General features: G+C 55.5%; 5 protein-coding genes and 2 non-coding genes across 11 annotated transcripts in view; 5 read left to right on the forward strand and 2 right to left on the reverse strand.

The window, feature by feature from the left end:
• The window catches only part of SUPT6H (SPT6 homolog, histone chaperone and transcription elongation factor), a 30,212-nt gene extending 16,417 nt beyond the window's left edge, over positions 1 to 13,795 (forward strand). For both annotated transcript variants that reach the window (XM_055798077.1, XM_055798078.1), the window contains exons 19-37: positions 55 to 172; positions 749 to 825; positions 1,002 to 1,137; positions 1,560 to 1,697; positions 2,035 to 2,202; positions 2,720 to 2,847; positions 3,937 to 4,144; positions 4,593 to 4,740; positions 4,976 to 5,118; positions 5,885 to 6,025; positions 7,119 to 7,314; positions 7,449 to 7,687; positions 8,000 to 8,113; positions 8,577 to 8,701; positions 9,182 to 9,294; positions 9,704 to 9,781; positions 9,870 to 10,036; positions 11,422 to 11,609; positions 11,792 to 13,795. In XM_055798077.1, coding sequence (XP_055654052.1) covers positions 55 to 172; positions 749 to 825; positions 1,002 to 1,137; positions 1,560 to 1,697; positions 2,035 to 2,202; positions 2,720 to 2,847; positions 3,937 to 4,144; positions 4,593 to 4,740; positions 4,976 to 5,118; positions 5,885 to 6,025; positions 7,119 to 7,314; positions 7,449 to 7,687; positions 8,000 to 8,113; positions 8,577 to 8,701; positions 9,182 to 9,294; positions 9,704 to 9,781; positions 9,870 to 10,036; positions 11,422 to 11,609; positions 11,792 to 11,978 — 2,812 coding nt within the window. In that variant the 3' untranslated portion in view covers positions 11,979 to 13,795. The remainder of the gene's footprint in view (positions 1 to 54; positions 173 to 748; positions 826 to 1,001; positions 1,138 to 1,559; positions 1,698 to 2,034; positions 2,203 to 2,719; positions 2,848 to 3,936; positions 4,145 to 4,592; positions 4,741 to 4,975; positions 5,119 to 5,884; positions 6,026 to 7,118; positions 7,315 to 7,448; positions 7,688 to 7,999; positions 8,114 to 8,576; positions 8,702 to 9,181; positions 9,295 to 9,703; positions 9,782 to 9,869; positions 10,037 to 11,421; positions 11,610 to 11,791) is intronic.
• Positions 13,796 to 14,857: 1,062 nt separating this feature from the next.
• On the reverse strand, positions 14,858 to 17,651 carry PROCA1 (protein interacting with cyclin A1). 2 transcript variants are annotated; one of them, XM_055798086.1, is made up of 5 exons: positions 16,845 to 17,651; positions 15,792 to 15,924; positions 15,543 to 15,677; positions 15,210 to 15,454; positions 14,858 to 15,131 (listed from the first exon to the last, which is right to left on the reverse strand). In XM_055798086.1, exons 1-5 carry the CDS (start codon positions 17,224 to 17,226, stop codon positions 14,917 to 14,919), a joined length of 1,110 nt encoding a protein of 369 aa, XP_055654061.1. In that variant the 5' UTR covers positions 17,227 to 17,651; the 3' UTR covers positions 14,858 to 14,916. The 2 variants fall into 2 exon arrangements, with proteins under 2 accessions (XP_055654061.1, XP_055654060.1); XM_055798085.1 differs by having other exon boundaries at positions 14,858 to 15,454; positions 16,845 to 17,648.
• Positions 17,652 to 18,333: 682 nt separating this feature from the next.
• LOC106112691 (adenine phosphoribosyltransferase-like) lies at positions 18,334 to 19,398 on the forward strand. Its single transcript, XM_013301616.3, has 5 exons — positions 18,334 to 18,495; positions 18,656 to 18,749; positions 18,827 to 18,973; positions 19,066 to 19,161; positions 19,271 to 19,398. Exons 1-5 carry the CDS (start codon positions 18,373 to 18,375, stop codon positions 19,396 to 19,398), a joined length of 588 nt encoding a protein of 195 aa, XP_013157070.1. The 5' UTR covers positions 18,334 to 18,372.
• RAB34 (RAB34, member RAS oncogene family) lies at positions 19,364 to 23,128 on the reverse strand. Of its 3 annotated transcripts, none has more exons than XM_055798088.1 (11): positions 22,858 to 23,128; positions 21,871 to 21,968; positions 21,688 to 21,779; positions 21,236 to 21,301; positions 20,937 to 21,038; positions 20,803 to 20,867; positions 20,677 to 20,728; positions 20,423 to 20,504; positions 20,240 to 20,330; positions 20,050 to 20,153; positions 19,364 to 19,963 (listed from the first exon to the last, which is right to left on the reverse strand). In XM_055798088.1, exons 2-11 carry the CDS (start codon positions 21,922 to 21,924, stop codon positions 19,469 to 19,471), a joined length of 1,203 nt encoding a protein of 400 aa, XP_055654063.1. In that variant the 5' UTR covers positions 21,925 to 21,968; positions 22,858 to 23,128; the 3' UTR covers positions 19,364 to 19,468. The 3 variants fall into 3 exon arrangements, with proteins under 3 accessions (XP_055654063.1, XP_055654062.1, XP_055654064.1); XM_055798087.1 differs by having other exon boundaries at positions 21,871 to 22,008; XM_055798089.1 differs by lacking the exon at positions 22,858 to 23,128 and having other exon boundaries at positions 19,752 to 19,963; positions 20,046 to 20,153; positions 21,871 to 22,444.
• RPL23A (ribosomal protein L23a) lies at positions 23,129 to 26,260 on the forward strand. Its single transcript, XM_005240433.3, has 5 exons — positions 23,129 to 23,284; positions 24,285 to 24,465; positions 24,781 to 24,957; positions 25,366 to 25,435; positions 26,195 to 26,260. Exons 1-5 carry the CDS (start codon positions 23,260 to 23,262, stop codon positions 26,207 to 26,209), a joined length of 468 nt encoding a protein of 155 aa, XP_005240490.1. The 5' UTR covers positions 23,129 to 23,259; the 3' UTR covers positions 26,210 to 26,260.
• LOC114012996 (small nucleolar RNA Z17) lies at positions 24,635 to 24,707 on the forward strand. Its single transcript, XR_003555816.1, has one exon. It is a non-coding gene; the product is annotated as a small nucleolar RNA Z17 (small nucleolar RNA).
• Positions 25,222 to 25,290, forward strand: LOC114012991 (small nucleolar RNA SNORD42). The gene has a single exon (XR_003555811.1). It is a non-coding gene; the product is annotated as a small nucleolar RNA SNORD42 (small nucleolar RNA).
• Positions 26,261 to 26,586: the final 326 nt, after the last annotated feature.

Consider the following 26,586-nt stretch of genomic DNA (forward strand, 5'->3'; position numbering starts at 1 on the left):
GATGCATGTACAGCTTCAGCAGTCCTCCATGTCTGAGTGACCTCTTTTTGGCAGGGACCACCCTGTGTTTTGTGCCCTTGTTAATGGAGAGGGTGAGGTTACAGACTTCCTCCGATTGCCGCATTTCACAAAGAGAAGGAATGCCTGGCGTGAGGAGGAGAGGGAAAAGAAGGTAAGCCTTTGTACAGCTATTGTCAAGATGAATGTCTGCACTTTGCTTTTGGTACAGTACAATCCACTGTGGGCTGGAGGGAATAGTCAATCTGAAGACAGCTTGCTGTCACTCTTGCACATAAGAATACTGCCTTTTTCCCAATCTGTAATTGTTCTGGCACAAGGGAGTGGCAGGGCCTTGCCATTCCTGAGTTATGCTGTTTGGGGGTTTGTGAGCTTCTTTGGTCGCAGCTACTGAATTTTTCTCCCCTTTGCCTGATCACGTTATAATAGCAAAAGGCTGTGGGACCTGCTGGAGCTTGGGTCAGGATTTTGACTTCCATTCCCTACTTGCACTGATTTCCTGTAACACCAGAGTGTGATGCCATCAGTCTTTCCTCTGCAGAGCTTTCCTGTTTGTCCTTACGGTGGTCCTGAGCTGCAAAGCTGGCTTGTGGAAAAGACGTTCAGTTGTGTTCATGTCAGTGGCAGTGGGGGGAGGATTTGCCCTGTGAAATAGGAACCAGGACTGGTAGCTAGCTCAGTACAGAAACCCTCTAGCTTTTCTACTGTGACCTGTCGCTTGCCTTTCCAGGCCCAGGATATTGAAACCTTGAAAAAATTCCTCTTGAACAAGAAGCCTCATGTGGTGACAATTGCAGGCGAGAACAGGTCAGTCTTTGTGTTCCTTCCACTTCCCAGTCTCTTTGCAGTCCTTTCCTCATGCCTGTCCAGATTTCACTCTTTCTGTCTGTGGTGTGAGATAACCTGTTGGGGTCATCTCCCTAAGTGATTCCAGGACCCAGCTTTGCACTGTTCCCTCAATCCCCATGGTCATCTCTCCCTAGGGATGCTCAGATGCTGATGGAGGATGTAAAGAGGATTGTTCATGAGCTGGATCAAGGGCAGCAGCTGTCCTCTATTGGAGTGGAGCTGGTGGACAATGAATTGGCCATCCTCTACATGAACAGCAAGAAGTCTGAGGTGAACCTTCTGTTATTCCATCTATCCCTTAGCCTGTCACTCAGCTCTGCTGTCTCATCCTCCATTTGTTGCGCTGGCCCTACCTTGCGTATCTGCTGCCTCATGTGTTCCACCTAGATGGTGACAGACTGATCTTTGGATCAAGGCAAAACATCTTATTTAGGCTTCCCTGAAGACATCAGCAACAGCAGATTTACAAAGTAGATATTGATGTAGTCTGAAATGAATCTTGCTCAGCTAAGTGAATGATGTTGTTTCATTCCTAGTTGTGGCAGAGCTCCTGGCAGCCTTTGACCTCAGCTCTCCTTTGCCCAGAGCACCAAATACTTCCCTTGTTCCAATCCACGATGTCTCTTTGCTACTTGTGCTACAAAGTGCGAAAACACCATCAGGGTTTTCCCTAATTTTCTGGCCTCTTGCAGAATGAGTTCCGGGATTACCCACCTCTGCTGCGTCAAGCAGTCTCCCTTGCTCGCCGCATTCAGGACCCCCTCATAGAGTTTGCCCAGGTCTGCAGCTCCGATGAGGATATTCTCTGCCTGAAACTCCACCCTCTGCAGGTAACTTTTCCTTGTGAGATCCTTGGGCAAGCAAGATCCTTCTCTGCAATAGAAAGTGTCCTGGGAGGCTTGGGACAGTTTGCTGTCAAAGAAAAGTATTCCAAGTTGAGCTGGTCTAAATTTTGCCTGTTCTATGCCATATTCAGTCTACGTGGCCCCTTTTGGTTTTTTACCTCCTTTAGCTCATTTGCCTCCTGCTTTTAGGCTGTTCTCAGGGGTAACTCTGAGGTGCAGTACAGCTCCTGAGAGCCAGTGTGTTGTATTTTTGGCTCAGCTTGCTTATGGCAAAGTGTTGCACGCATCTCCTTGTGAAACTAATGCCTCTCCTTTCTGTCAGGAGCACGTGGTGAAGGAGGAACTGCTGAATGCCCTCTACTGTGAATTCATAAATCGTGTGAATGAGGTGGGAGTGGATGTCAATCGGGCGATTGCTCACCCTCACAGCCAGGCTTTGCTGCAGTACGTGTGTGGCCTGGGACCACGCAAAGGCACTCATCTGCTAAAGGTAAGGAGGTTTCTGTCCCTGCCTACAAAAAATAATGCATCACCAATAATGTGTGAGTTGGCCCGATGGCAGTGCTGATACAAGATGAGTCAGGGTCCCGTGTGCCAGATGCAGCTGACAGCTCCGTTGACATGAGTTTTAGTATGTGTTATCTCACTGCGCCTAACCCTGAAGCTACGCATGGATTAATGTCCTGAGATAGACCCAAGCAGCTCACCAGATCCATCAGTCCTAGCTAGCTCCTGAACCCACAGGAACGGATGCACTGTTACAGTATCAAGGCACCTCCATACTGTAGAAAACACGAGGCAAAAAGCCAACACTTTTCCTGAGAGCTGGAGCTGTTCCATGTGAAATCAGCTTTCATACGATGTCAAGACACAGGCAGGGAGCAACAATTTGAGTTGTGATAGGACTATGTCAGATGCTTTGAACACTGCAGTGTCCAGCGTGCTGCTTTTTGTGGAGAACCCTTCTGTTCGAATGGCAAAGTTTATACTATTACTTCTGTCTCCAGATCTTAAAACAAAACAACACACGTCTGGAGAACAGGACCCAGCTGGTTACGATGTGTCACATGGGACCCAAGGTGTTTATCAACTGTGCTGGCTTCATCAAGATTGACACAGCATCACTGGGTGATAGGTGAGTATTGGGTTGCATTCAGTGTCGTACGTGGTATGGTGTTAGCATGAGTGACAGGCTGAAGCAGTCTTGTTTGATGGAGTCCACACTCCCAGGAGTTTCTGTGTGGCCCTTCTGATTTCTGGCCAAGTTCAGGTATCGTTGGTTATTAATCTGATTCTTAAGGGCAGCACAGCAGTGTGAGCTGCAGAACATTAATTTTATAGCTTGCTATGGTTTGAAAGACTCGTGGTGGTCAAGAGGAACTAAAATAAAACAATTGTTCCCTAACGTAGTTGTCATGGATGTCTGTCAGTAACCCCTGTGCGCTTTAGCTTGGTTTCTGCCTAGTCCTAGCAACAGTGTTTTATTTTTCTAAAGTTTCAGACGTTAGGAATAACTTGGGAATTTAGCTACCTCTGAAACTAGTAGCAATACTAGGAAGTTTGTAGAGCATTAGGTTACTGATAACTAAACAAGAGAGAAGTGTCTGGAGGACAGCAGTAATGTGGTTTCTAAATCTGACTGCTTTGCACCGAAGGGTCACTTGTTGGAAACGTGCTTTCTCTAGGGCTGGCCCAGTATCCTTTTTGCCTTTGAAAAGCAGTCTGAGAAAGGGCACCTGGCTGAATCCTTGTGCTGAGTGACCCAACCCTGCTACGTCCCTGGTTTTTGCAGGATACAAGTCCCAGAGATGCAGAGGGCAAAGTGTAGCCTCATCCAAACAGCTAGATGCAGATGGCTTCACTGCCAGGTGGCAACACTGAATTTGTATGAGGAGAGAAACTGTGGAGAGGTGTGTGCTCAGAGGGAAGCTGTAGTACGCAGAGTGATCAAATCTACCTAGCATCTAAAATGCCTGGCTGTATCTTTGAAGAGCAGGATATGCAGACTGGAATTTGTCATGTCTGTCTTTGGCTCCTGTTGACTTAGCAAAGAAGAAGTCATTCTGTCCTTTGTGGAGTGGTTTGTTCCATGGAGGGCAGCAGTGGCAAAACAGCCGCGCAGCCAGTAGTGGTCTTCAACAGCATGTTTTGTTACTGAGCTGAAGGAGGTGACTCTGGAACCTTTCAGAGTCCTTATCTGAACATTGCTTTGGTTTTATTTCAGTACTGATTCCTACATTGAAGTCCTAGATGGGTCTAGGGTCCATCCCGAAACCTATGAATGGGCAAGAAAAATGGCAGTGGATGCCTTAGAATACGATGAGTCGGCAGAGGACGCTAATCCTGCAGGAGCTCTAGAGGAGATCTTAGAAAACCCTGAGCGTCTGAAAGACCTGGATCTCGATGCCTTTGCTGAAGAACTGGAAAGACAGGTGCAGTGGGGGTTCCTGGTGCTGAGAAACAGATGGGAAGCTCTGCTGTCCAGCTTGGTTTCTTATGTTTTATAGCTGGTGACCCTTATCTATTTTAGGAGCTGAGTACTTAGCTGTTGCCATTGTAAAATGTATGAAAAGCCATGATGAGTATTCAGTGTCTGACAATGGCATGTAGTAAATGCTTACAGAAAGTACACTTGGGGCTGAAGGAAGAAGGAGGCAGGAGACAGTAATTAGATCATTTAAGGTACTCTACATGAAATTATCTTTTGACCTCTTCAACATCCCGTGACTGAGTTCCAGAGTTTGATGGTACCCTGTGTATTCCTCTTTTTTTAAAATTTGCTGGTATAAAGTTCCTTATGTTCTTTTGTAACTTACACTGAATTCCCTACTCACCTCCTTCCTGCTGCTCATGGCTTTATATCCTTTGAATACCATGCAGGGCTATGGTGACAAGCATATCACTTTATATGACATCCGAGCTGAACTAAGCTGCAGATACAAGGACCTGAGAACCCCATACCGTTCTCCAAACACAGAAGAGGTCTTCAATATGCTGACCAAAGAAACTCCAGAGACTTTTTATATAGGTACGTCCCTGGTTTCTGTCACCCTAATTTGACTTAGGATGTGGGGCAGAGGGATCTTGGTGAGCGTGATGATGTGATGGTGCTATGGCTGCGTGTGCATGAAACAGCTTTTCTGGTACCCACGTAGTCTTCTAACACCTTCATGCACAACCGCCTTAGATAAAGGGAGCTGCCGAGCCCTGCAGCTGGCATGCAGTTTTTCATTCTTTCCTTCTCCTCTGCCATCACACCTCAGGTAAAATGATCATCTGCAACGTGACTGGGATAGCCCACAGGCGGCCACAAGGAGAAAGCTACGACCAGGCAATACGGAACGATGAAACTGGCCTTTGGCAGTGTCCTTTCTGTCAGCAGGATAACTTTCCAGAGCTCAGCGAGGTGGGGCTGCTTCTCCAAACGGGCCTGCCTTTGTCAGGAGTCTGCTATTGATGGGCTTGAGGGTTTTGTAGGGTTCTTGGGAGACAAGGTATCAGAGCCAAGATTGCGTTTGCAGTGCCCCAGGATCCCAACCTGAATGTGGCCTTTGGCTGCAAATACAATCTGTTCCACTTGTGACTAATTGCTTCAGTATAGATTTGACAGGTCCTTTATGGCTGCATTATGGATTTTAGTGAACCAGGCTAGGAGTGAAATGGACCTGGGGCTAAGCTGACCAATTCTTTGCAAATACATAAAGCAGGCTTGTTCATGATCTGGGATTGTGTTTTACGCAGAGGAACGGCCTGTGACACTGAGAACAGAAGGTTGTTCTGCCACCTTCTCAATTTTAAGAACTTATTTGGGCTCCCTGCTGCTTAATGCAGCTGTACTTGAGGTCTCTTCTAAGCACTGCTGAATTCCAGACTTGGTAATCCATGACTTTAAAACCCTATAGTGTTGATTAGAAAGCCGCCCTAGCTGCAGGCTTGTGTTCAGGGTCTAAAAATGTTCTGACCTTCCTGGTTGCAAAGGAAGCCGAGCAAAACTGACGTAGTAAGATTGCATTACTGGGTAGCATTCATTGAAGTCCTCTGTCCCCTGCCCTTCCACATGTCTCTGCTGGCTGTACCAGTTTGCTGACACAGCTTTTAGACTTGTTTGAGTGTGAGCTGCCGGGGCTATTTTGTTTCCATGCTGAATGACCTTTACTTTTGCCTTGCTCAAGGTTTGGAACCACTTTGACAGCGGTTCCTGCCCAGGTCAGGCCATTGGAGTGAAGACACGTCTGGATAATGGCGTCGCTGGCTTCATCCCAACAAAATTTCTTAGTGATAAGGTGGTCAAGCGCCCAGAAGAAAGGGTGAAGGTATGAAAGCAGTGGATTTTCACATATCCAGCAAGAGGTGGAAGAGCCTGGAGCCAATACCAAAGATTCACAGTTTGGTTAATAACACTTCCCTAAATGACTTTTCAAACCATATTTTTATTTAAGGACTTTAAATCGGCAGCAAGTTCAGGTTCTGGTTAGTGTCCTTTTGCCACAGTGCAAATCTCTCTTGGCAGCTGGTGAGAACCATGTTAATCAGTTAACGTGTTGCACTGCAGGAGGATTTATTATTGTCTGGCTAAAGTCTGGGTTTAGGAGACCAGAAGGCATTCTAATGCAGAGCTGCCCTTTGTTTCTGGCTTTCTAAAGAGTTCATGGAACTGCCTTTGGATATGCAAGGGTCACTTTCCCTCTCTCATGGCTTTTTCTTCTGTGTTAATTCATTTGTGGGGGTCATCAGAGTTACTGGTCTTGCTCAGGACAAGGACCGAGGTTCTGAAAGAAACAGAATCCTGTATTTTTATCACATGATAAAATAGAGGTTTAACATCTTTGCTGTCTTTTGTGGTCCCCCTGACAGTCCATGCAGGTGATGGATATTTCTGTAAGATCAGAGGTCTCTCAGCATTTCTTTAAAGAGTCGTTAACTTCAGCACGGTTAACTGGACTAAGACATTGCAGTTTTTGTGGTGGTATTTTCTGTTTCCCATTTTGTTGAAGCAGTGCTTTGGGTATCTTTCACTCTGTTTCTGAACAGACTTAACTGCTTTCTTGCAAATCTTTAGGTCCAGTTTTGCTTCTCCCATTGTTAAAGATATGTAAAATAGTAAATGTAATTGTCCTCAGCTTCCAGACATGCAGTTTTCTATGTGGTACGGGGCATAGATAGTAGACATGCTGGACAACTGCCCATTTTTCCTTTAATCTCTTTTAATTCTACTCATCTTGGGGATCAGTTGATTTTTGGTTTGTATAGAAGGATCATTTTTAAAGGTTGCATCACTCTGAAGTAGGTGAGGTCATTTGTACCTCCTTATTGGCAGCGTGACTCCACACAGATTGCTCTGTAGAGCAGGGAGGCTGGCATATCAGCCGGAGCTGCTGATCAGCTTTGCTTGCCCCTCTCCTGTAGGTGGGAATGACCGTTCACTGCAGGATCATGAAGATTGACATTGAGAAGTTCAGTGCAGACCTCACCTGCAGGACCTCAGACCTGATGGATAAGAACAATGAGTGGAAACTGCCTAAAGACACCTACTATGACTTTGACTCTGAGGCAGCAGATCACAAACAAGAAGAAGACCTGAAAAGAAAGCAGCAGCGGACAAGTGAGTCTTGATTTTTCTCTTCCCTCATAATGCCAGCCCTCCCAGGATGCTTCAGGAGAGTAAGCACAATTAGACATGTTGCTGCAACAAAGCAGTTCCTCTTGGAAGCCTAAACACTCTGCTTTGTCCCCTAGCGTACATCAAGAGGGTAATCGCTCACCCGTCGTTCCACAATATTAGCTTCAAACAAGCCGAGAAGATGATGGAGACCATGGACCAAGGGGATGTGATTATTCGGCCAAGTAGCAAAGGGGAGAACCACCTGACTGTCACCTGGAAGGTGAACGATGGGATTTACCAGCATGTGGATGTCCGAGAGGAGGGTAAAGAGAATGCCTTCAGCCTGGGCTCCACGCTTTGGATTAACACAGAGGTAAGAGCCCTGCAGAGCATGCCTGGGAAGGAGCTGGTGGGGAAGGCGAAGTACCTATTTGGCAGGGGCAGGTTGATGCAGCCTTTCTGTCCTTGCAGCTGCTTTCAGACTGTTGGAGAGTAACATTCATTGCTGTTCTCCAGATTCTTAGACAATACTCAGGTCTTTTGTTGTTGTTGTTTGGAGATGGGGGTTGTTGTTTCTCAAAGCATCCACTCTTGCTGTGCAAAATGGGTGGCTGACAGCTGTATACTAGAATAAGAGTTCCTCATCACGCACTCTAAATATCTCTTTAAATGTGTTTGTTCAAAGGAATTTGAAGACCTGGATGAAATTGTTGCTCGCTATGTCCAGCCAATGGCTTCTTTTGCCAGAGACCTGTTGAATCACAAATACTACCAGGACTGCAATGGTGGAGACAAGAAGGTAAGCCTGTCCCGGGATGTGGTAGCTTCTGTAGGAGATATAGGAGCTTTATATAAATTCCTTTGTCTCAGGACAGGCCTTAAACTCTGATCTTCCTCTTGTCACTTGGGCCTTGGCATTCGCTTTCCAGCTGCAGGTCTCAAGGGCATTCTGTCTGGGAGCACTGGAGTTAGGAGAGCAATGGGAATATGGTGTGTGCTACAGCAGTGTACCAGAGTAGCAAAGGGGGTTGCCCTGTCAGCAAGTATCAGTGAAAGTAATTGGCTTTCTGTGACCTGGTGACGTTTGTGCACCAACCTTGCACGGAAACGGTGTCATTGGTGGTTCCTGTTGGATTGGTAGCATCGGGGCTGGGGGGAAGAAGGGCTCACCACAGCATGGAGGGAGATATCCGTTAGGTTCTGTGGGTTGCTGAAAATGTAGGCTCTCCTTGAGCATTTCTCTTCTTTCTCTTTCTAATTAGAAACTGGAAGAGCTGCTGATAAAGACCAAGAAAGAGAAGCCAACATTTATTCCCTACTTTATTAGTGCATGTAAAGATCTGCCTGGCAAATTCCTCTTGGGATATCAGCCTCGAGGCAAACCAAGGTGAGAGACAAGCCCAGCATCTGCAGCTCAGTACTGCCAGTACCACACCTCAGCTTATTTCTGCCAGTTTTCTTTCCAGCCCTGTCATTATCCCCATAAGCCATGCCTCCGCTTACGCAGGGTTTGTGCTCCTAAGAGTAGAGGACCTATGTCTAGCGGTAAATTTCACCCAGGAGACTTCTGTGTTTCTAACCAGCTGGCTGCTACGAGCAATACTGCCCTGTGCACAGAGTGTCACAAGAGTATAAGCAGTGATTGATAGATTTTGCATGGAAAGGCATGGTATTTGGAGCAATGGTTTGAAAACAAAATGAAACTGTCTTGGATAGGTCTATCTGTTCGTTTTGAGTACGGCCATTGACTGAATTTGTAGGTGTTCTGACTGTGACCTGTTAGTGTGAGGGTGCTGTACAGTGGCAGATATGGCCCTGAAGCAGCCTGTAATCTCTTGTGCTCTCCTGCATTCACTGCTCCTCACAGGATAGAGTATGTGACAGTGACCCCAGAAGGATTCCGCTACCGAGGCCAGGTCTTCCCTACTGTGAATGGACTTTTCCGATGGTTTAAGGATCATTATCAGGACCCTGTTCCAGGTGAGCACCCCAAAACTTGAGTGACTCGGCTGTTTCCTGGGCATCACACAACAGGGACAGTTATAAAAGGACAATTTCACGTTCTTTGTCCCTGAAGTGTATCCTAGGACTTTCTACATGTGGGATATTTCAAAGAAACACTCAAGTGTTTGGCTTCTGTGGACCTACTGGGAGCTTTTCTGAGAGCTAATCTTTCAGCCAAGTGGGCCATGGGGCAAAGACTGGATTTGTCCCTTTCCTCTCCCTGAGCCTCCCCAGCCATACAATCCTGCACATGCCATTCCCTGGTGACATGGTAGTATCTTGCCAATAGCACTCTTGCCTGTACTTTTTCAAATCCCAAGTTTCAGGCCAATAGCTGCTCTTCTAGGAAAGCTCATCTATTTCTCTTGGTTTGTATTTTACACAGGTATTACCCCCAGCAGCAGCAGTCGGACCAGGACTCCAGCCTCCATTAATGCTACTCCAGCTAACATTAACCTGGCAGGTCAGTGCAGACCTTTCCTGGTTGGAATCCAGATACAAGCTCCTTCTCCAGGCTCTGCTTTGTCTAACGTGATGGGTCTTTCTTGCAGACCTGACCCGTGCAGTGAACGCTTTACCACAGAACATGACCTCGCAGATGTTCAGTGCCATCGCTGCTGTGACGGGCCAGGGACAGAACCCAAATGCCACCCCTGCGCAGTGGGCATCCAGCCAGTATGGCTATGGAGGCAGCGGAGGCGGCAGCAGCGCATACCACGTACGTGTCCCTTAAGTTGTTGAGAGGAGATGCTGCGTGGCTTCTCCTTGCTGCTAGAAACCATCCCAGAAGGGCTCCGCTGGGAGCCTGGGAACATCCAGTCCCAGGACCATCCTGGGAACATCCAAAGTTGTGTGTTTGTGGTGCTGCACAAGGGAGCCTGGCCGGATTCTTGGACCAGGTGGCTTCTTGCTTCCTGTGGCTGAGGAAATGAGGCATGTAATACAGCCCTGCTCTGGAGAGAGTTGAAGCAAGTAGCAAATTGCTTTGGCCCCCAAGGCATGTGGCAGGGTGGAGAGGCGGGATCCAGCGGTGAGGGTGCACAGCCTTCTGATTGTGCCCCTGAACTAGCAACGTGAGCTGCCAGTGGAAGAGATTAGCTGTGAAACTATGTGCTGAGTTTGCAGGGATTTTCAGCTCAGCGTGCTAATCTCTGAGCTGCACCGGCAGGCGAACACCTCAGCCTGACTGAACACCCAGAGGCTTTGCAGGGAATAAGATGGAATTGGACAGTTTCAGCTCATGCTGAGGCCTTTCCTCATGTGTGCTGGTGCCTGCCTGCTCCCCGCCCGTGCTGCCAGCTCCCCAGCTGCCACCAAGGCTAAATCCAGCTGCAGAAGGGCTGAGGTGCCCGGGTACAAAAAGCACGCTCAATATTGGAGAGACCTAGCGAAGAGGTGCTGCAAGACAAGGCTTGCAGGGAGGAGGGATCCTCTTTTAGACCACCTTGGGAGGCTTTCTGGAGTTTGGCACAGGAAACGCTGAGCTGGGGATAGGCAGGGACTGTGGATAACCCAGTGTATTAATCATCAAGACAATCTGAAGAAAAGGGAGGTGAATGCTGGGAGGCAAAGAGACTAAGCACTCAGTTGGGCAAGCAGTGAGACAGCCAGCTTGGGATATGGGAGGGAGCCATCTCGGGAGCTGCTGCGCCGCCTTTGCAGCCCACGGGGGAGGAATTTGTCTGTTCTTCATGCCCACTGTTGGACATAATTTCTGCTAGCTTGCCCCAAGTGTCTCTTGTGCCCATCTCTTGCTTGATTTAAGCATCTCCCCTTGTACCCTGTGTGGGGTGAACAAGGCAGGCAGGCTGTGGTGGCCCTGCTGACCTAGGTTGGGTGGGTGATCGGGGACTCTCAGGGGAACAACTGGCCTGTGCTCAGCAGGGTGTTGCTCCTTCTGCCCTGCAGCCCCCCATTCCCTGGGCAGTGGTCACTGCAAACCTCTCCTTGCCCGGGCGAGGGGCTCCAGCAAGGCCAGCAGTGTGCAGCAAGGGCATGCAGCAGCCTCCGGGGCGAGTGGGGCAGTGCAGAGCATGCCAGGGCTCTGCCCCGCAGCCTGGCTGGGTTTGCCCTCTGCCCCCTAACAGTGTCTGCTCTCTGCAGGTTTTTACGACTCCAGCACAGCAACCAGTGGCCACCCCTCTGATGACCCCCAGCTACTCCTACACTACTCCCAGCCAGCCGATTACAACACCCCAGTATCAGCTCCAGGCCAACACCACACCCCAGTCCACCCAGTCCCAGACACAGTCACAGCCATCATCCAGCTCCAGGCAGAGGCAGCAGCCAAAGTGAGTGGCTCCAGCACTGTGTGCGTGTACCTGTCTGTGTCCCGTCTCGATTGCTTTTGTTGATTTGTGTGGAACCAGCGTGGTGGGGTTACCTTGCACCTTCTTGCGCGGGACCCCCGAGGGGAAAGGGCAGGGAAGCTCTCCCACGAGTGTGTCTCACCTTCTTGCCCGTGTCATTGCAGGACCAATAGTCACGCTGCGATTGACTGGGGGAAGATGGCCGAGCAGTGGCTCCAGGAGAAGGAGGCTGAACGGAGGAAACAGAAGCAGAGGCTGACGCCTCGCCCATCTCCCAGCCCCATGATCGAGAGCACACCCATGTCCATCGCTGGGGATGCCACACCGCTGCTGGATGAGATGGATCGATAGGCCATGCTGGACCTGACCCATAATCTCCACTCCCTTTTCTAGGAAGGGGAAGGGAGAATGAACAGTTGAAAACAATTTCCATTTCCTTAGCCCCGTAACTCCTGTTTTATACGTCGTGAAATGGTGGGAAGTGACTCTTGGTGACATGCACCTGAGCAAATAAATAGACTTGGCAGGGCTGGTCTAAATATATATACTATATATATATAAATATATCATAGGAAGGGACGTTGCAGCGGCCTTTGCATTCCAGGCCCTGGTTCACCACTTTGGAAGCTTGGTAAAGTAATTATGAGGTCAAACGAGTCTGTCCTTGTACATCCACAGCAGTCTGCTTTCACTGCAAAGACTACGAAGCAAACGTAGCTGAAAGTGCAGACCATCGGCCTGCAGCGAGCCTGTTTCATTTGGATTCTCCCAAACCCTGACTGTCACCTCTCCTTGTCCTGAGAGCACAAGCAAAGGCACAGGGGTTGTGACAAGCAAACTGGAGTTCTCAATAAGTTTCTGTTGTTGTTTGCTCTATGTTTTTGTGTGTAACAGGCTCTGCAGAGTCTGTGCCAACCCCCAGCTGTGCTCGTAGGGGTCTAGCACAGCAGCTCTGGGGCTCGGGGTCTTGCCAGAGAGAAATCCAGCTGTCATACCAAAGGCTTGCTCTATCCTCTGGCTTCTTTTGGAACAATATTTATTTAGTTTTGATTTATTTTTTTTTAATCAGACTGCGAAGCAAAATGCCAGCTAATGGCATCTTTCTTGAATGTGGGACAGACACATGGACTAAAACACTGCAAGAGCAGCTGCTCCTGGGGTGGAGAACGCGAAGCAGCCAGGAGTGCATGGCATCCTCCTCCATACCTGCTTAACACTGCCCAGTTGTAACCAAGAAGGGTGAATAAATTGTGTTTCTACTGAACGCTAGTTGAGAGGTTTTCTGCCTGCACCCTGTGCTGCCTCTCCTCTTAGCGATGGATTTGCTTAGAAGCGGAGCCCAGCAGTGAACGTCGATGCTCCTTCTTCCTTTGTTGCTTGGAGTTGCCCTCTATGCGCTGAAACTTTCACAGAGAAGCTGATTAAAAAAATAACGTTTTGTTTTGAATGCATTGTATAGAGACATCACGCCACCACCCGGGGCACCTCCTGGAGGCCTGTGTCCCGCTAGCTGGGAGGGACTGGGGGCACTGGGAGAGGGGCAGAGACTGCAGAGAACTTGGGTTGTGTCAGAAACAGACCGTTGCGGTATTGCAGAGCGACTGGCAGCGCCGAGAGCCATTTCTGAACTGGAAAGTTCCTGCTGCACACACTTTCCTCTCTCCTGCATCATTAGTAGGGATTTTCTGTGGAAGCAGAGTCTTTGTTCCTTCCAAGGGCTCCTGGTCAGCCTCCTCTCGCTAGGAAAGGAGCAGGAACAGCAGATCTTAAGAAACAAAGGTCTCTTTTTGCATGTAAATGCTCCTGAAGAATGGCAGCAACCCAGGAGACAAAGCAAAGCTGTTTCCACAGAGACACGCAGGTCTTACTCCCTCGCCATTTCCTCGGCAGTACTGGGGGGCTGACACAGCCCTGTGCCCCCCACCCCTGCGACCAGGCGGGCCCGCGGCTGCCGGAGGTTGCAGGTGTACTAACCTCACGCTGTTTGTTTTTTTTATTTTATGAAACTGTATTTTGGGATGGGAATTTGACTGGGAGCAGCTACTTAACCAGGAACGTGTCAGACCGATAGAGGGGGAGGCGAATTGTGCGTTGTCCGCTCCTTTTTGGCTGTCTTTGGTTTTAGTTTTCCCTTACAGTCAATAAAAAAAAATATCTACTTTTGGGAAGCCGCCCACATGCCTCATGCCTCCTGCGGTGACACTGTGGTGGCCGCAAGGACTTTGTACCCATTAGTAGTGCTTGGGAGGGTGCGATGCCTCGCTACAACCTTGGTGTTTCCCCCTCTCCTCCGCAGGCTCTTTTGGTCCACTTATTTCAGGGATTTGGGATCCCGCACCCTCCTCCAGGAATGGTGGGGTTTGCATGGAGCGGCTCTGCTCTCCGCGCCTTGGTGCTGTCTGATCTCCCAAGGCTCGGTTCCTGTTGCTCCAGCTTTTTGCTATTCTGGGAACTGGTGCTGGTGTGGTAAGATCTTTCTACTGGCCTCACTGGGGAGGAGAGGGGACGCAGTGCTGAGCTACGCTCCTTGCTCGGAAGCACTTTGGAGGAGTTGGTGGCAATGCCCCATCTCTGGGCACAGCCCTCAAGCTCTTTGCTACGGGAGCCCAGTTATTGGCGAGGGAAGGAGTTGGGCTGCGATCCCCGTCCGCCAGGCAGGGACACGGGCAGCTCGCCTCTGCTTCTCCCTGGGCTGCACCTACTTTTCAACCAGGGCTGGAAAAGCTGCTGTTCTCCTGCTCCAAAGAGTTCTTGTACAGCGCTGGAGGAGCCTCCAGGGAGGGATGAGGCCCCCGTTCCTCCCAGAGCAGCTCCTGATTGCTGGGGGCTGGAGGAGTTGATGTTGGAGTGGGAGCACTGGGAAAAGGTGGCGGGTTAAGTGGCAGAGAAAGCTGGGGTGGTGCGATCCATTAACCGGTCTTCCAGCAAAACAGCCCTGGGGAGCGTCACCTTCTGCGGCAGGGGAGTGAAAATCAGGGCTCTGCCCCATACCAGCACAGGGATGGGTGCTGTGTCCCCAGCCGGTGCAACGACTTCTGTCCCCAGTTCCCTGGGAAGGTGACATGAGCCAGTGGGATCGGTGAGGAACAGCACAAACCCACTCAATGCCCACCCAGCTCCCGGTGCCCCCCTCCCACCGCCCCGCAAGCAGATTCAGCCCTGGGATCTCACTGGGATGCCACCCCGGTGTGATCCTTTCTCCCGGCGCAGACAGAGCAGAGGCCGCGCCATCTGCTCAAGCAGCTGTAACTTTATTACACAGCCAAGACCCGCACGGGGCCGGGGGGTGTCAGGGCCATGCCTCTCGGGCAGGCTGCCCCTCAGCTTTGCTTTTCAGCCTCTTCTTTCTGTTTCTCTCCCTCCTCCTCTTCCCGCTGGCAGTGGAGACCGGGGAGGGGGTGGCCAGCACTGGCCCCCTGCCCAAGTCCTCCCAGGCCGGAGCATCACTCAGGATGGCGTTGGCTGCTTCCCCCAAGCGCGGCAGCGGGGCCCGTGGGACCTGGCCTGCAGTGGGATGAGCAGGGGCAGTGGCTGAAGAACAGCTCAGCTCTCCGTTTTTGGAAGGGTTTTTCTTTTTCTGACCTTTCCCCTTCTTTTTCTTGTCTTTCTTCTTCCCTTTCCTCTCTTTCTTGGCTGCCTTGCGGGAGGATGGTGGGTGGGCGGGCACGTGATGCTCCGCTGGGATGGCTCCTCCACCCACGCTGCTCCATGGGGGGCTCAGCGGGACCCCTGCGGGCCTCGCTGCCCGATCAATGAGCTCCCCCCCAAACTCATACAGCACCGGCTCCCTGGGGACCGCAATGGCCACCGTGTTGTACGCCCTGCACCTGCAAAGAGCCAGGAGGCACAGGGTGAGATGAGCCCCGGCAGGGCTGAACCAGGGGACGGTCCCCACATTGCGGGGGGGACACTCACCAGACGTAGAGGTAGGGCTCCACGCACTCCTCCTTATAGGCAAACTCGAAGCAGGGCACCTGGATGACGTTGAAGAAGGCCTGGCCCACCACCCGCGAGGCCGTGTCGTTCACCTGCCGCAGGCACTCCTTCAACCTGCCGTGGGGCGCAGCTGGGGTGAGGGGGACCAGGGGGGCTGCCGGAGGGGCTGGATCCCCCCCACGGGATGCAAGGATGCTGCAAGGCACAGTCGGATGCGGGGCTGCTCACCTGCGGTCGCAGTCGCAGTGGCTGATGGTGTGCCAGCGCAGGTTGCGGTACCCATAGCGGGCGGTGAAGGGGTGGATGACGTGCTGGCAGTGGTCATGGTCCCGGCAGCACCGGTCTGTGTCCCGGTGCTCCCCTGCAGGGGTGCAGGCAGGGCTGGGGGGGTCATCATGCAGGGGCTGGGGCTGGATGGGGTTGGGATCAGGGGCTGGGCTAGGGCTGGGATCAGAATTATATTGGACTGAGACAGACCTGAAGCCATACTGGGATGAGTAGGGGCTGGGATTAGACTGGCACTGGGATGGGGACAAAACTGGCACTGAGATGAGGACTGGGGATGCACCAGCACCACAGTGGGCATGAGACTGGGACTAGGATGGGGACCAGGGCTGGATCAGGACCAAGAGGGGAACTGGGCTGGGATCAGGATAGGGACTGGGAGTGGACCAGGATGCACCAGCACCACAGTGGGCATGAGACTAGGACTAGGATGGGGACCAGGGCTGGATCAGGACCAAGAGGGGAACTGGGCTGGGATCAGGATAGGGACTGGGAGTGGACCAGGATGGACCAGCCCTCTGATGGGGACTAGATGGAGGTGAACTGGGACTGGGCTGGCACTGGGGTGCAGACTGAACTGGGACAGACAGGGATTGAACAAGCACAGGGCTGAAGACTGGAGTGGACAGCTAGGATTGATGGGGACTGACCCAGCACTGGGATGGGACTGGGACTGGGGTTGGGCAGGGGTGGAGCAGCACTGGCCTGAGGATGGGATGGGATGGGATGGGATGGGGTGGGATGGGATGGGATGGGATGGGATGGGATGGGATGGGATGGGATGGGATGGGATGGGATGGGATGGGATGGGATGGGATGGCACGGGATGGCACGGGATGGGAAAGGAAGGGATGGCATTGGAGGGGATGGTGTAGCATGGCACAGCATGGGGAGGGATGAGAAAGGATGGGGTAGGATAGCATGACATGGCACGGCATGGGGCATGGCATGGCATGGCATGGGGAGGACACGTAGCAGCGGCCCTGCCGCCCTTACCCAGCTGCTCGTAGGCATCCGCATTGCTGCCTGCACCGCACCACAGCGTCCCGGGGTAGGTGAGCCCTCGGCGGGCCCGTGTCCGTGCCGGCGGACCCGCTCCGGTGCCGGGGGCCGCTCCGGGGAGGGCTGCCAGCGGCAGCGGGAGCAGGAGGAGGAGGAGGAGGAGGAGGTGGCTGAGCAGCCCCGGGGCGCACATGGCACCGCGCCGCTGCCCGCGGTGGGGCCGCCTTATAGCACGGCACAGCCCGCCCACGCGGGGCGGCTCGACTCGGCACGGCACGGCACGGCACGGCACAGCACGGCTCGGCACGGCTCGGCTCGGCTCGGCACCGTGCGGAGAGTCCCGGTGCTGGAGCCGCTGCCCGGAGCCGCGGCGCATCCCGGCCCCGCATCCCGCGGGGGGGGGTTACCCCTCGGTGGGGCCGGGCCCCGTTGCTGTGGCAGCCGGTGGGGTGATGTGCTGGGGCCGGTAACGCTCCGGCCCCAAGGCGCCCGCCCCGTGACGCACCGGCCCCCGCATGGCCCCCGACCCCGGAGTGGCCCCCGACGGGAGAAGGATGCTCCCCGCGGCCCCTGTCCCGACCCACGGATGCTCCTCTTAGCCCATCCCATGGACGGTCCCCGCAGCCTCACGGCCCGATGCTCCCTGCAGCTCCCTGTCCCATCCCACAGATGCTCCCCACAGCCCCACATCCTACCCCATCCCACAGATGCGCCCTGTGGCCCACAGATGCCCCACGGTGCCTTGGACAGGGGCAGCCCCGGTGCCCTGTGCCCAGCTGGGGCTGGCAGCCCACAGGCACCCAGCAGCTCCCAGCACGGCTGCCAGGACTCCCTCCCCAGGGCTCGCCCCCCCGGCTGGTTCCCCCACCATGCAGCCCATTGGCAATCCGGACACAGAGCTGGCACATCGGGCAGCCGAGCCAGCCAGCACTTGGGAGGGCAGGATGGCAGCCGGACACCCCAGCAGGGACGTGCGTGGCCTCAGAAAATCCCCGCACTGCCTGAGACCCCACAAGCTGCGGGGCTGCACCCTGAGCATCACCCTGGCTTGCTGTCCCTTGCACCCACGGGGTGCCTCGGGCACCATGCCACCTGCACCATGCCCTGGCACCCCTGGAGCAACTGCCCCAGCCCCGGTGCTCCCCACCATGCAACTGCCTGGCTGGGACATCAGAGCCCAGTGGGGGCACATCACTGGCCCATGGGCAGGGCTCCCACCTGGCACCAGCTCAAGCCCAGCTGGCGGAGGGTGCTGGCAGGGGCCCAGCACCACCAGGGCTGCCCCCGCTCAGCTGTCGCTGTCTGTGACACTCCCCATGACAGTCCCACTCAGCTCAGCCTCACCGCCAGCACCCAGGTACGGAGCCGACTCGGGCGTGCTGGGACCCTGGGGTGCCCACATGTGGGTGAGGATGGGGAGGGTGGGAGGCACTGAGCCACGGGGAGCCCTGTGGAGGCTGTGGGTGGGGGGTCTCACCCCCTGTTGCATGCTCAGTGCTTGCAGTGCCTGCAGTTCCTACGCATGGACCTGTGCCACGTCCCTGTCACCCGGGAGAAGGGCTGGTACCTGGCACTGATGGCCCCAAACGTCAAGGGTCCCAACTATGCCTGGCTGGACCCCTCCCGGCTCTACTGCCACCCGCAAGTACCTGGTGCCTGGGGCGTATGGCACCCATGGGGGTGCTGGGGTGGGCTACATCCCCACGGGGCTGCTGGGGCACCTGGCTGTGCCCACGGGCACTGGCACAGGGCTGCGGGTGCCCATGATGGGCTGCGGGCACCCAGCACCTCCGCTCTCTCCCCAGGGCTTGCAGGACTGTGTGACCGACCTGCTGCAGCCCTTCCAGGGAGACGCCATCGACATGGTGGCTGGCATCGATGCCATGGGCTTCATCCTGGGTGAGCAGGGACACGGGTGTGCTCAGGGTCCCCATCCCTCATCCCTGCAGGGCCTGACAGTGCCTGCCCACCCCCAGGTGCTGCCGCTGCTGCCGTGCTGCAGAAAGGCTTCCTGGCCATCCGCAAAGCCGGGCATCTTTGCGTGCAGACGCTGGCGCAGCCCTACACTGACTACTCGGGCCGAGAGAAGGTGATGGAGGTCCGCACCGACGCCATCTCACTCGGTGAGCCAGGGGGTGCTCCCATCTTGGGGGGGAGGCTGCCGGTGTAGGCACTGGGCACCGAGCACTCAGCTGCAGCCTGTGCCCCCTCCCAGGTCTGCGCATCCTCCTTGTGGACCAGTGGGTTGAAACTGGGGGCACCATGAGAGCGGCCATCCAACTGGTGGAGCAGCAAGGGGGGGTCGTGGCAGGTAGGAAGAGGCCTACCAGGGCACCCCAGGGTGCACCCATGGGTGTAGTGGGACCACCATCCCCATACCCCCCAGCGGTCAGCACTGAGCCCCCACTGTGTCCCCACAGGTGTCGCCGCCATCTGCATCGAGGACAGCGAGGGCGGGCGGTGGATCCAGGAGCACTACAAGTGTGCCCACTGCGTCCCCCCACACCTGCAGCCCCGCTTCAACAGCCACCAGCTCAGCTGGGACTGACGGGGGGATTGGGTGGTGGCACCTTGCATGTCCCCTGCATCCCCCCTCAGGGCGCAGGGCTGCTGGCTCTTCAGGGCAGAGACACCCAGGGTACCCACCGCCAGGTTTGGCTTCCACCATATCCAAGACAGTAGCCCCTCCTGGGTGGCATCCCCTGGCTCTGTCCTCCCACCAGCCCATGAACCTCATGGCTGCACCCAGGGGCAGGGGACCCCCCCGCCAGCCCCAGCCCCCAGCCCCACACCTTTCTTAAAAAGCATAAAAAAGGTTTTATTAAGATAAACAGGAGCCTGGGGGCACCTCCCCCTGCGAGTGGTACCTGGGTTTGCATAGCTATGGAGCCGCCTGGGTGCTCCTGACCACCACGGCCCTGGGTGCCCAGGCAGGTGGGGCACTGGCGGGGCCAGGGGGTGGCAGGGACAGCTCCTCGGGGACAGCCTGGGCTGCCCCTCTTTGGTCCAGGGGTGTGAGTGTGGCGGGGGCCAGGGGCTGCCCCCTCACTGGCAGCACTTGGGTTTCTTGCGGGGCGCTGACAGGTACAGTTCGCTCTCATTGCCGCTGATCCCTGGAGGGGAAGAGGGAGAGTGGGTGGGCGGGTGGGGGATGAGGAAGGGGGCTCCCATGCAGGGCCAGCTGGGGGTACTCACGCACGGTGTCGCCAATCCTGCGGGCGCTGCTGCGCTCCAGCTCGGCCAGCACGCTGCTCTCAAAGGTCAGTGCCGCCACACGGAAGAAGAAATCCCGCACGTTCTCCCCTGCCCCGCAGGATGAGACCCCCTGAGTGTACCCTCACCTGGCTGGACACTGGGGTCTGCATCTCCCCACCCAGCCAAGGACCCACCAGTGAGCGAGGAGACAGCCCAGTACTCTGCCCGCATCTCCTGGGCCACCTTGAGAGCATCCTTCTCCATCAGGCTGTACTGCGCCGGCGTCTGCCAACCGAGCCAGGAGGGGTGGGTGGGTGACGGGGACAGCCCCGCCAAACCGGGGTGCAGAGAGCCCGTGGGAAGGGGGACACACTCACGCTCAGGTCCTTCTTGGAGCCCACCAAGAAGAGGATTACGTTGGATGGGTCGTTCTCCTTCAGGGCGTCAGCCAGCCACTGCCTGCGGGGCCACTGTCACCGGCGGGTGGCCAAGCACCACCCTCCTGCTCGCCCGCCGCAGCGTTGCAGCAGCCCCACACGCTCCTGCCCAGCTTTCACCTCTCCATCCAGCCCCACCACCCCCCACGCTTGTCCCCAGTCCCACCTCAGACCCTTGGCCATGTGTCACCTACCGCGTGTGCTCCAGGGACGCCACATCGTTGACATCGAAGACAATCACGATGGCTGGGGGGTGGGGGGAAGGAGGGGTGAGGTGGGGATGGGGACAGCCCGTGTGGGGGACGCAGTGGGGACCTCACCTTGTGCTCCTCGGTAGTAGGTGGAGGCGATGCACTTGAAGCGCTCCTGGCCAGCTGTGTCCCACCTGGGGGGTGGGGTGGGAGGTGAGGGGGGGCCACAGGGGTGCGTGGGGAGGGGGCTGCCACCTACTCACAGCTGCAGGCTGAAGGGCACCCCCAGCACCTCAAACCGCTCCATCTCAAAATCTACCCCGATGGTCGCCTTGTAGTTCTTGTCGAAGGTGTCCTTGCAAAAGCTGGGGGGGGGGCGGGGGGAGGTGGGTGTCAGCAGCCCCCTGCCCCAGGGGGTGCCCAGCACCAGAGTCTGACCAGGGTTGGGCTCAGCCCAAGGTACTGCTGCTTTTTTTTTTTTTTTTGGGGGGGGGGGGGGGGCGGGGCATGGGGGTCTTTTCCCCTGCCCCCCCCCCAAGTGTCTCTGGGGGGGTCCCATTACCGGTTGATCAGGCAGGTCTTCCCCACCGAGAGGTCCCCCACCACGATGATCTTGGAGATCTTGAACCTGCACAGCAGGGGGACACCGGGGCAGCTCAGCAGGGCAGGGGGACCCCCGCCTGCACCCCCACCCCCCCCAGCCGGCCACGTGGGCAGAGAGGTTCATGGCTGTGGGGGGTGTCACCCCACAGCCCCCTGTATCCAGCAGCCCCCTGCAGCTCGGCCCGCCCGCCCCGCTGCCAGCCCAGCCCGGACCCCCATGTGTGTGTCCCCCCCCCCCCCCGCTGCATTCCTGCGCCGTGACGCAGGGCTCGGCACACGGGCAGCGCCGGCAGCCACGCGGCGCCTACGCCGGGGACCCCCCACCCGAGACTGGCGGGACCGTGGGTCTCTTGTCACCTCCCCCCCCTACCCCAGTCCTGGGGTGGGAACCCCAGATGGCCCCAGACTCACCCCACAGTGCCAGTCCGTTGCTCCTGGCAGGCACTGGCCACCGTGGGGTGGAAGGCGACGCGGGCGTGCAGGGCGGCCTCCTTCCGAAAACACTGCAGGGGGACAAAGGGGGACACCCGTGTGACCACAGGGTTTGGCGAGGCCACCCCCGGGCCGGTGTCCCCCCCCCTCCCCGTGACTCACCGGGGGCAGGTCGGCGATGACCCTGTCCCTGCGAACCGGAGCCAGCACGTTCATCGTCCTGTGGGGCCACTGGGGTGGGCTGGGTGGGGGCTGGGTGGCTGGGGGGAGTAGAGGTGGGCTGAGGGCCACCACTGAGGCCTGGGGACAGAGGGAGCGGTGATATCCCGTGTCCCAGCTGTCCCCATGTACAGCATCCCGGAATAGGGCTTTCCCCATGTCCCCAAGCTGGGCTGTCCTCTTATCCCAACTATCTCCACATCGTCGGGACGTGGCTGTCCCCATGTCGTGGCTGTCCCCACATCCCCAGGTGTGGCTGTCCCCATGTCCCAGCGCTTTGAGGTCCCTGAGTGTGGCTGTCCCCACACCCTGGGGTGCAGCTGTCCCCATGCCCCAGCTGCCCCCATGTCCCATGTCCCGGCCATCCCCACATCCCATGTGTGCCACCCCAGGGTACAGCTGTCCCCATGTCCCCAAGCATGGCTGTCCCACACCCCAGCACGCAGCTGTCCCCACACCCCTACACACCTAAGTCCCGAAGTCCCTGTGTCCCCACATCCCAAGCCTGACACCCCAGCAGCGCATGGCCATCCCTGGTCACCGCGTCCCCGACGGTGGCTGTCCCCGGGTCCCACCCGCCGGTCCCCATGCCCCCGACGGTGGCTGTCCCCATGCCCCACCAGTCCCCATACCCCTGAGCACGACCGTGCCTGTGTCCCACCGGTCCCTACGTCCCCGACGGTGGCTGTCCCCATGTCCCGCTAGTCCCCACGCCCCCGACGGTGGCTGTCCCCGTGTCCCACCCGTCCCCATCCCCCCGAGCGCCGTCGTCCCCGTGTCCCACCGGTCCCACGCCCCCGAGTGTGCCCGTCCCGGTGTCCCCGCAAGCCGTGTCCCCCGTGCGCAGGCCCCCCCCCCCCCCAGACACGCCCCCCCGCCCCGTCCCGGTCCCCTCCGTGGGTGAACGGGGGGGTCCGCGTTACCGCGAACCTCCCGGCTGCGGTAGCGGTGCTCGGCGCTGCACGCCCAGCCCCGGAGGAACCTCCCAGGAGGGGAGGGGCCAGGACGCCGGTTCCTCCGGGGCTGGGCCACTGCGCTGCTGCCCACACGCCAGGACCCCGGTAATCCCGCACCGGGGGCTCAGCCCGGCCCCCACCGCCGGGGCGGCGCGGGGAGGGGTCCCGTGCGCAGGACTACAACTCCCATGAGGCCCCGCGGGGCGTGGCAGCTTCTGCGCATGCGCAGATGAGGCCGCCGTTGAGTCCTACCGCTCCCGGTGGGCCCCGCGGTACCGCGAGAGTTGGGGCGTGAAGGGGACATCTCGCGAGAGTTTGGGCTATAAGCCCGTGCGGGGCAGCGAGGGAGGCCCCTTTCGGCTTCCGCCTGGCCAAGATGGCGCCCAAGGCCAAGAAGGAGGGTGAGGGCTCGGGGCGGCGGGTGGCTGCGGGCTCGGCGTGTTGAAGGATCGCCGGGGTGTGGGTGGAGGGCGGCGGGGGCCAGGGCTGAGCGGTGTGGGGAGGGAGGGAGGGCGGGCGGGCAGGCAGCGGCCCCGTGCTGGCCGCCGGCACGTGGGGTGGCGGGAGAGGCCTACGCTGGCGGGCCGAGCGCCGGCATCTCGGTTTCACCGAAAGCAGGAATAAGGAAACTCCTTCACTCCTGCGTACCCCTAAGAAGCGTACATTATGGTAGCGCTGGATGCACGGGGGATCGCCCTGCCTCACGTGCATGCCGTATAGTATATCAAACAAAATTATATAGTCCACACTTAAGATTATGCGTTATATTTTTCGGGAAAGTCATATATTAATTCAGTGGGCAGTCCTGTGTTAATGAAGCATCGTGCATGCTCCTTACGGGTATCTGAGCCTTCTGAGGGGTCTCAAGTCGACCCTGTAGTTACAGCTGACCAGTCACTTAGCCTTAATTTAGTTCCCTGTATGCAGAGCCAAGGAGAGTCCAAGTTTGTCTCATTAATTACCTATGCAGCCATCCCCTCAGTGATTGTAAGCTTTAAACGACTCTTACGTAGCCAGGGTCAGTTAGCAATCTCTCCATAGTGATTACACTGAAGCAAACAATATAGTTACAAAGCTAAAAGAGAATATATAAGGAATATAGTTACAAAACTAAAAAAGGCTAAACTACGTGGTAGTTTAGTGGCTTGGGGTCTGTGGGAGCTGAGGAGGAATGAATATTGCCATCTGTTTGGTGCAGTGGGTGGTTGGCTTGTGTGGGGGAAGAGGGAAGCTTGAACCCCGTTGGGTGTTCTGGGGTTGGCCTTGGTGGATGAAGATGCCCTGACTTGGTGAGGTCTTGCTCATTGAGTTGTGTGACAGGGAAGCTGTGGCCCGTTAGGGGCAGGGGAGCATATACTGGTCCTGCAGATGCTGGTTGGGCTGACTGAGCTGTCATCATAGCTGTGCCTCCGAAGACAGAGGCAAAAGCTAAGGCGCTGAAGGCCAAGAAGGCCGTCCTGAAGGGGGTCCACAGTCACAAGAAGAAGAAGATCCGCACATCACCCACCTTTCGCAGGCCCAAGACCCTGCGACTGCGCCGGCAGCCCAAGTACCCCCGGAAGAGTGCCCCACGGAGAAACAAGTATGTGTGGGGTGTTGGGCTCGGCCCTGCTGCAGGGTTTGTGGGGTGGGAGCAGCCACATGCATGGGGAGCTGTACCCTGCTGCAGGACCCAGGGCAATACCTTGCCAGTGTGCCATCCTGGGAGCTGAGCCATACCTCAGTGGCAGAGCGCTGCAGAGGGTGTTTGGGGTGCAGGTGATGATTTCAAGCGACCAAAGCCTGAGAGTTTGTGATTATAACTTTTTTGGTGACTGATGCACCCCAAAGAAAGCCCCTGAGGTGCAGGGATGGCATCTGCCAGCTGCCTTTTAACCACAGGGTCTCTCTCCTGCAGGCTGGACCATTATGCCATTATCAAGTTCCCTTTGACCACAGAGTCAGCAATGAAGAAGATAGAGGATAACAATACTCTGGTTTTCATCGTCGATGTCAAGGCAAACAAGCACCAGATCAAACAGGCTGTCAAGAAGCTGTATGATATTGATGTGGCCAAGGTCAACACATTGATTAGGTGAGAAGAAGAGGAGGATGGGTCACTGGTGGGGGTGACATTCTTCAAGAGCCCAGAGTGGCTTTTAGCAGAAAATGGTAACACCTGTGAGTTTCAGCAGTTGCGGGTAGTCTCAGGAGGTGTGGGATTAAGCTCTGTAGTGTTTTCAGTGTTAAAAGTTTTGAGAAATGCAGCTTGTGACTGAGTACATCTTAGTGGAAGTGGGGAATGTTGGCAGACCAGAGGGTCTGCATCAGGGAGCTCTTCTAACACCCAGGGAGTTTTGTGCAAATGATGTGAACATTTTTTTTACCACTGAATAATGTGATGTTTCCAAAGGAACCACTGATGCACATCATTATAGCGGGAAGGTGGAGAGGGTGGGAGTAGTTGTGTGCCTCTGTTCTGATGCCTCCTGTTCCACTCTAGGCCTGATGGAGAGAAGAAGGCTTATGTGCGACTGGCTCCAGATTACGATGCACTGGATGTAGCCAACAAGGTGAGGAAACTTTGCAGCTGCCGGTAGCTGTCTTGTATCTCCTCCACCTGACCAGGTCTCTACCTGACCTGGCCTACACGTGAGGTACTTGTGCTTCAAGCACAGTGGCGCTTCTGTGGTGTGTCTTTGTAGTTAGGATCCAGGTGTTCAGAAGAAAGACCACATTGTCTAGGAAAACACAACTCTGCCTGAAAGATCCTGAGGTTAGGTGGGAAAAGTTACTGAGAGAGAATTGCTGCTGTTCTTCAGCTCCTCCAGGGAGGGGCTCTACTCCACAGGACTACTAGAGCTCCAGAGTATTAGTGGGGAGGGTGCACAAACTGCCCTGCAGCTTCTGGCTTGACACAGTGTTTGTCTTAATAGTGTTCTTGGCCAACACTGTTGGCAGCTGATTCAAACAGGGGAGATGATGGCAGGGGCACAGCTGGGCTGCTGGCCTGGGTGAAGGAAGGGTTTCTGCTGTGCAGGTGGCTGTGTTGCTGGAAGTAGCAGGCAGTTTAGTCCTCGAGGTGGTTGAGGTAGGCAGGAGCAGTGGTGGCACAGATTGGAGTAGGGGATTGTGGCTTAGCACGAGGGTCACTGTGTAATAAATATATAAAGGGGTCATGTAGGGTGCTTGGGCAGGTCTGGGAGGAAGAAGCCTGTCCTTGGAGGACAGGAATCCTGGGGAGAAGCAGCCCTGGTAGTGATGTCTGTGGTAGAGGGTCTTGCCTTTCTGCCACCGTAACATCTGTTTTAACATGCTTTGCTTCTTTCCAGATTGGAATCATCTAAACTGCATCTACCAAGAACTGTATAGACAAGATAATAAACCTTGTGACACCACTGAGGGGCTCTTGTGATTTGTGACAGCATAGCCTGTGTGAAAGAGAGCACCTAGCAAACTTTTGGGGATTCATGTCAGTAAAGGTAGGGGGGTTCTTCCCTCCCTCCCTGGCACTAGGTGGGTAGAGCTGTGAGAGGATCGGATGGGGGCAGGGGCTGTGCTGCCCTGCTGACAGGGTCTCTTGGATCACTGGCCTCTCTGCAGTGGGTAAACATGAGGTGGCACTCCTTCAGATTTCAAATATCTCTATTTACCCATGACTTCTGGTATCCTGCTGCATTTTCTTGCACTGAGTAATTAGTGTGTGCTTGTGAGCAGTGCTCTC

This window comes from Falco peregrinus, chromosome 2, assembly GCF_023634155.1.
Source record: "Falco peregrinus isolate bFalPer1 chromosome 2, bFalPer1.pri, whole genome shotgun sequence".
Lineage (NCBI taxonomy): Eukaryota > Metazoa > Chordata > Aves > Falconiformes > Falconidae > Falco > Falco peregrinus.

Bases quoted from the DNA above. Each gene is read 5' to 3' on its own strand.
- PROCA1 (XM_055798085.1), bottom strand. From the start codon at position 17,226: ATGCGCCGCGGCTCCGGGCAGCGGCTCCAGCACCGGGACTCTCCGCAC. The intron at 15,925-16,844 runs GTAAGGGCGGCA...GCACCCCTGCAG, and splicing joins GGATGCCTACGAGCAGCTGG to GGGAGCACCGGGACACAGAC. The intron at 15,455-15,542 runs GTGAGTGTCCCC...GGCTCTTTGCAG, and splicing joins GAGCCCTACCTCTACGTCTG to GTGCAGGGCGTACAACACGG.
- LOC106112691 (XM_013301616.3), top strand. From the start codon at position 18,373: ATGGACCTGTGCCACGTCCCTGTCACCCGGGAGAAGGGCTGGTACCTG. The intron at 18,496-18,655 runs GTACCTGGTGCC...CTCTCTCCCCAG, and splicing joins GGCTCTACTGCCACCCGCAA to GGCTTGCAGGACTGTGTGAC. The intron at 19,162-19,270 runs GTAGGAAGAGGC...GTGTCCCCACAG, and splicing joins GCAAGGGGGGGTCGTGGCAG to GTGTCGCCGCCATCTGCATC.
- RAB34 (XM_055798088.1), bottom strand. From the start codon at position 21,924: ATGAACGTGCTGGCTCCGGTTCGCAGGGACAGGGTCATCGCCGACCTG. The intron at 21,039-21,235 runs GTAATGGGACCC...CCCCCCCCCCAG, and splicing joins AAGACCTGCCTGATCAACCG to CTTTTGCAAGGACACCTTCG. The intron at 20,154-20,239 runs GTGGGTCCTTGG...CCTGCGGGGCAG, and splicing joins GGCTGTCTCCTCGCTCACTG to GGGAGAACGTGCGGGATTTC.
- RPL23A (XM_005240433.3), top strand. From the start codon at position 23,260: ATGGCGCCCAAGGCCAAGAAGGAGG. The intron at 24,466-24,780 runs GTATGTGTGGGG...TCTCTCCTGCAG, and splicing joins AGTGCCCCACGGAGAAACAA to GCTGGACCATTATGCCATTA. The intron at 24,958-25,365 runs GTGAGAAGAAGA...GTTCCACTCTAG, and splicing joins AAGGTCAACACATTGATTAG to GCCTGATGGAGAGAAGAAGG.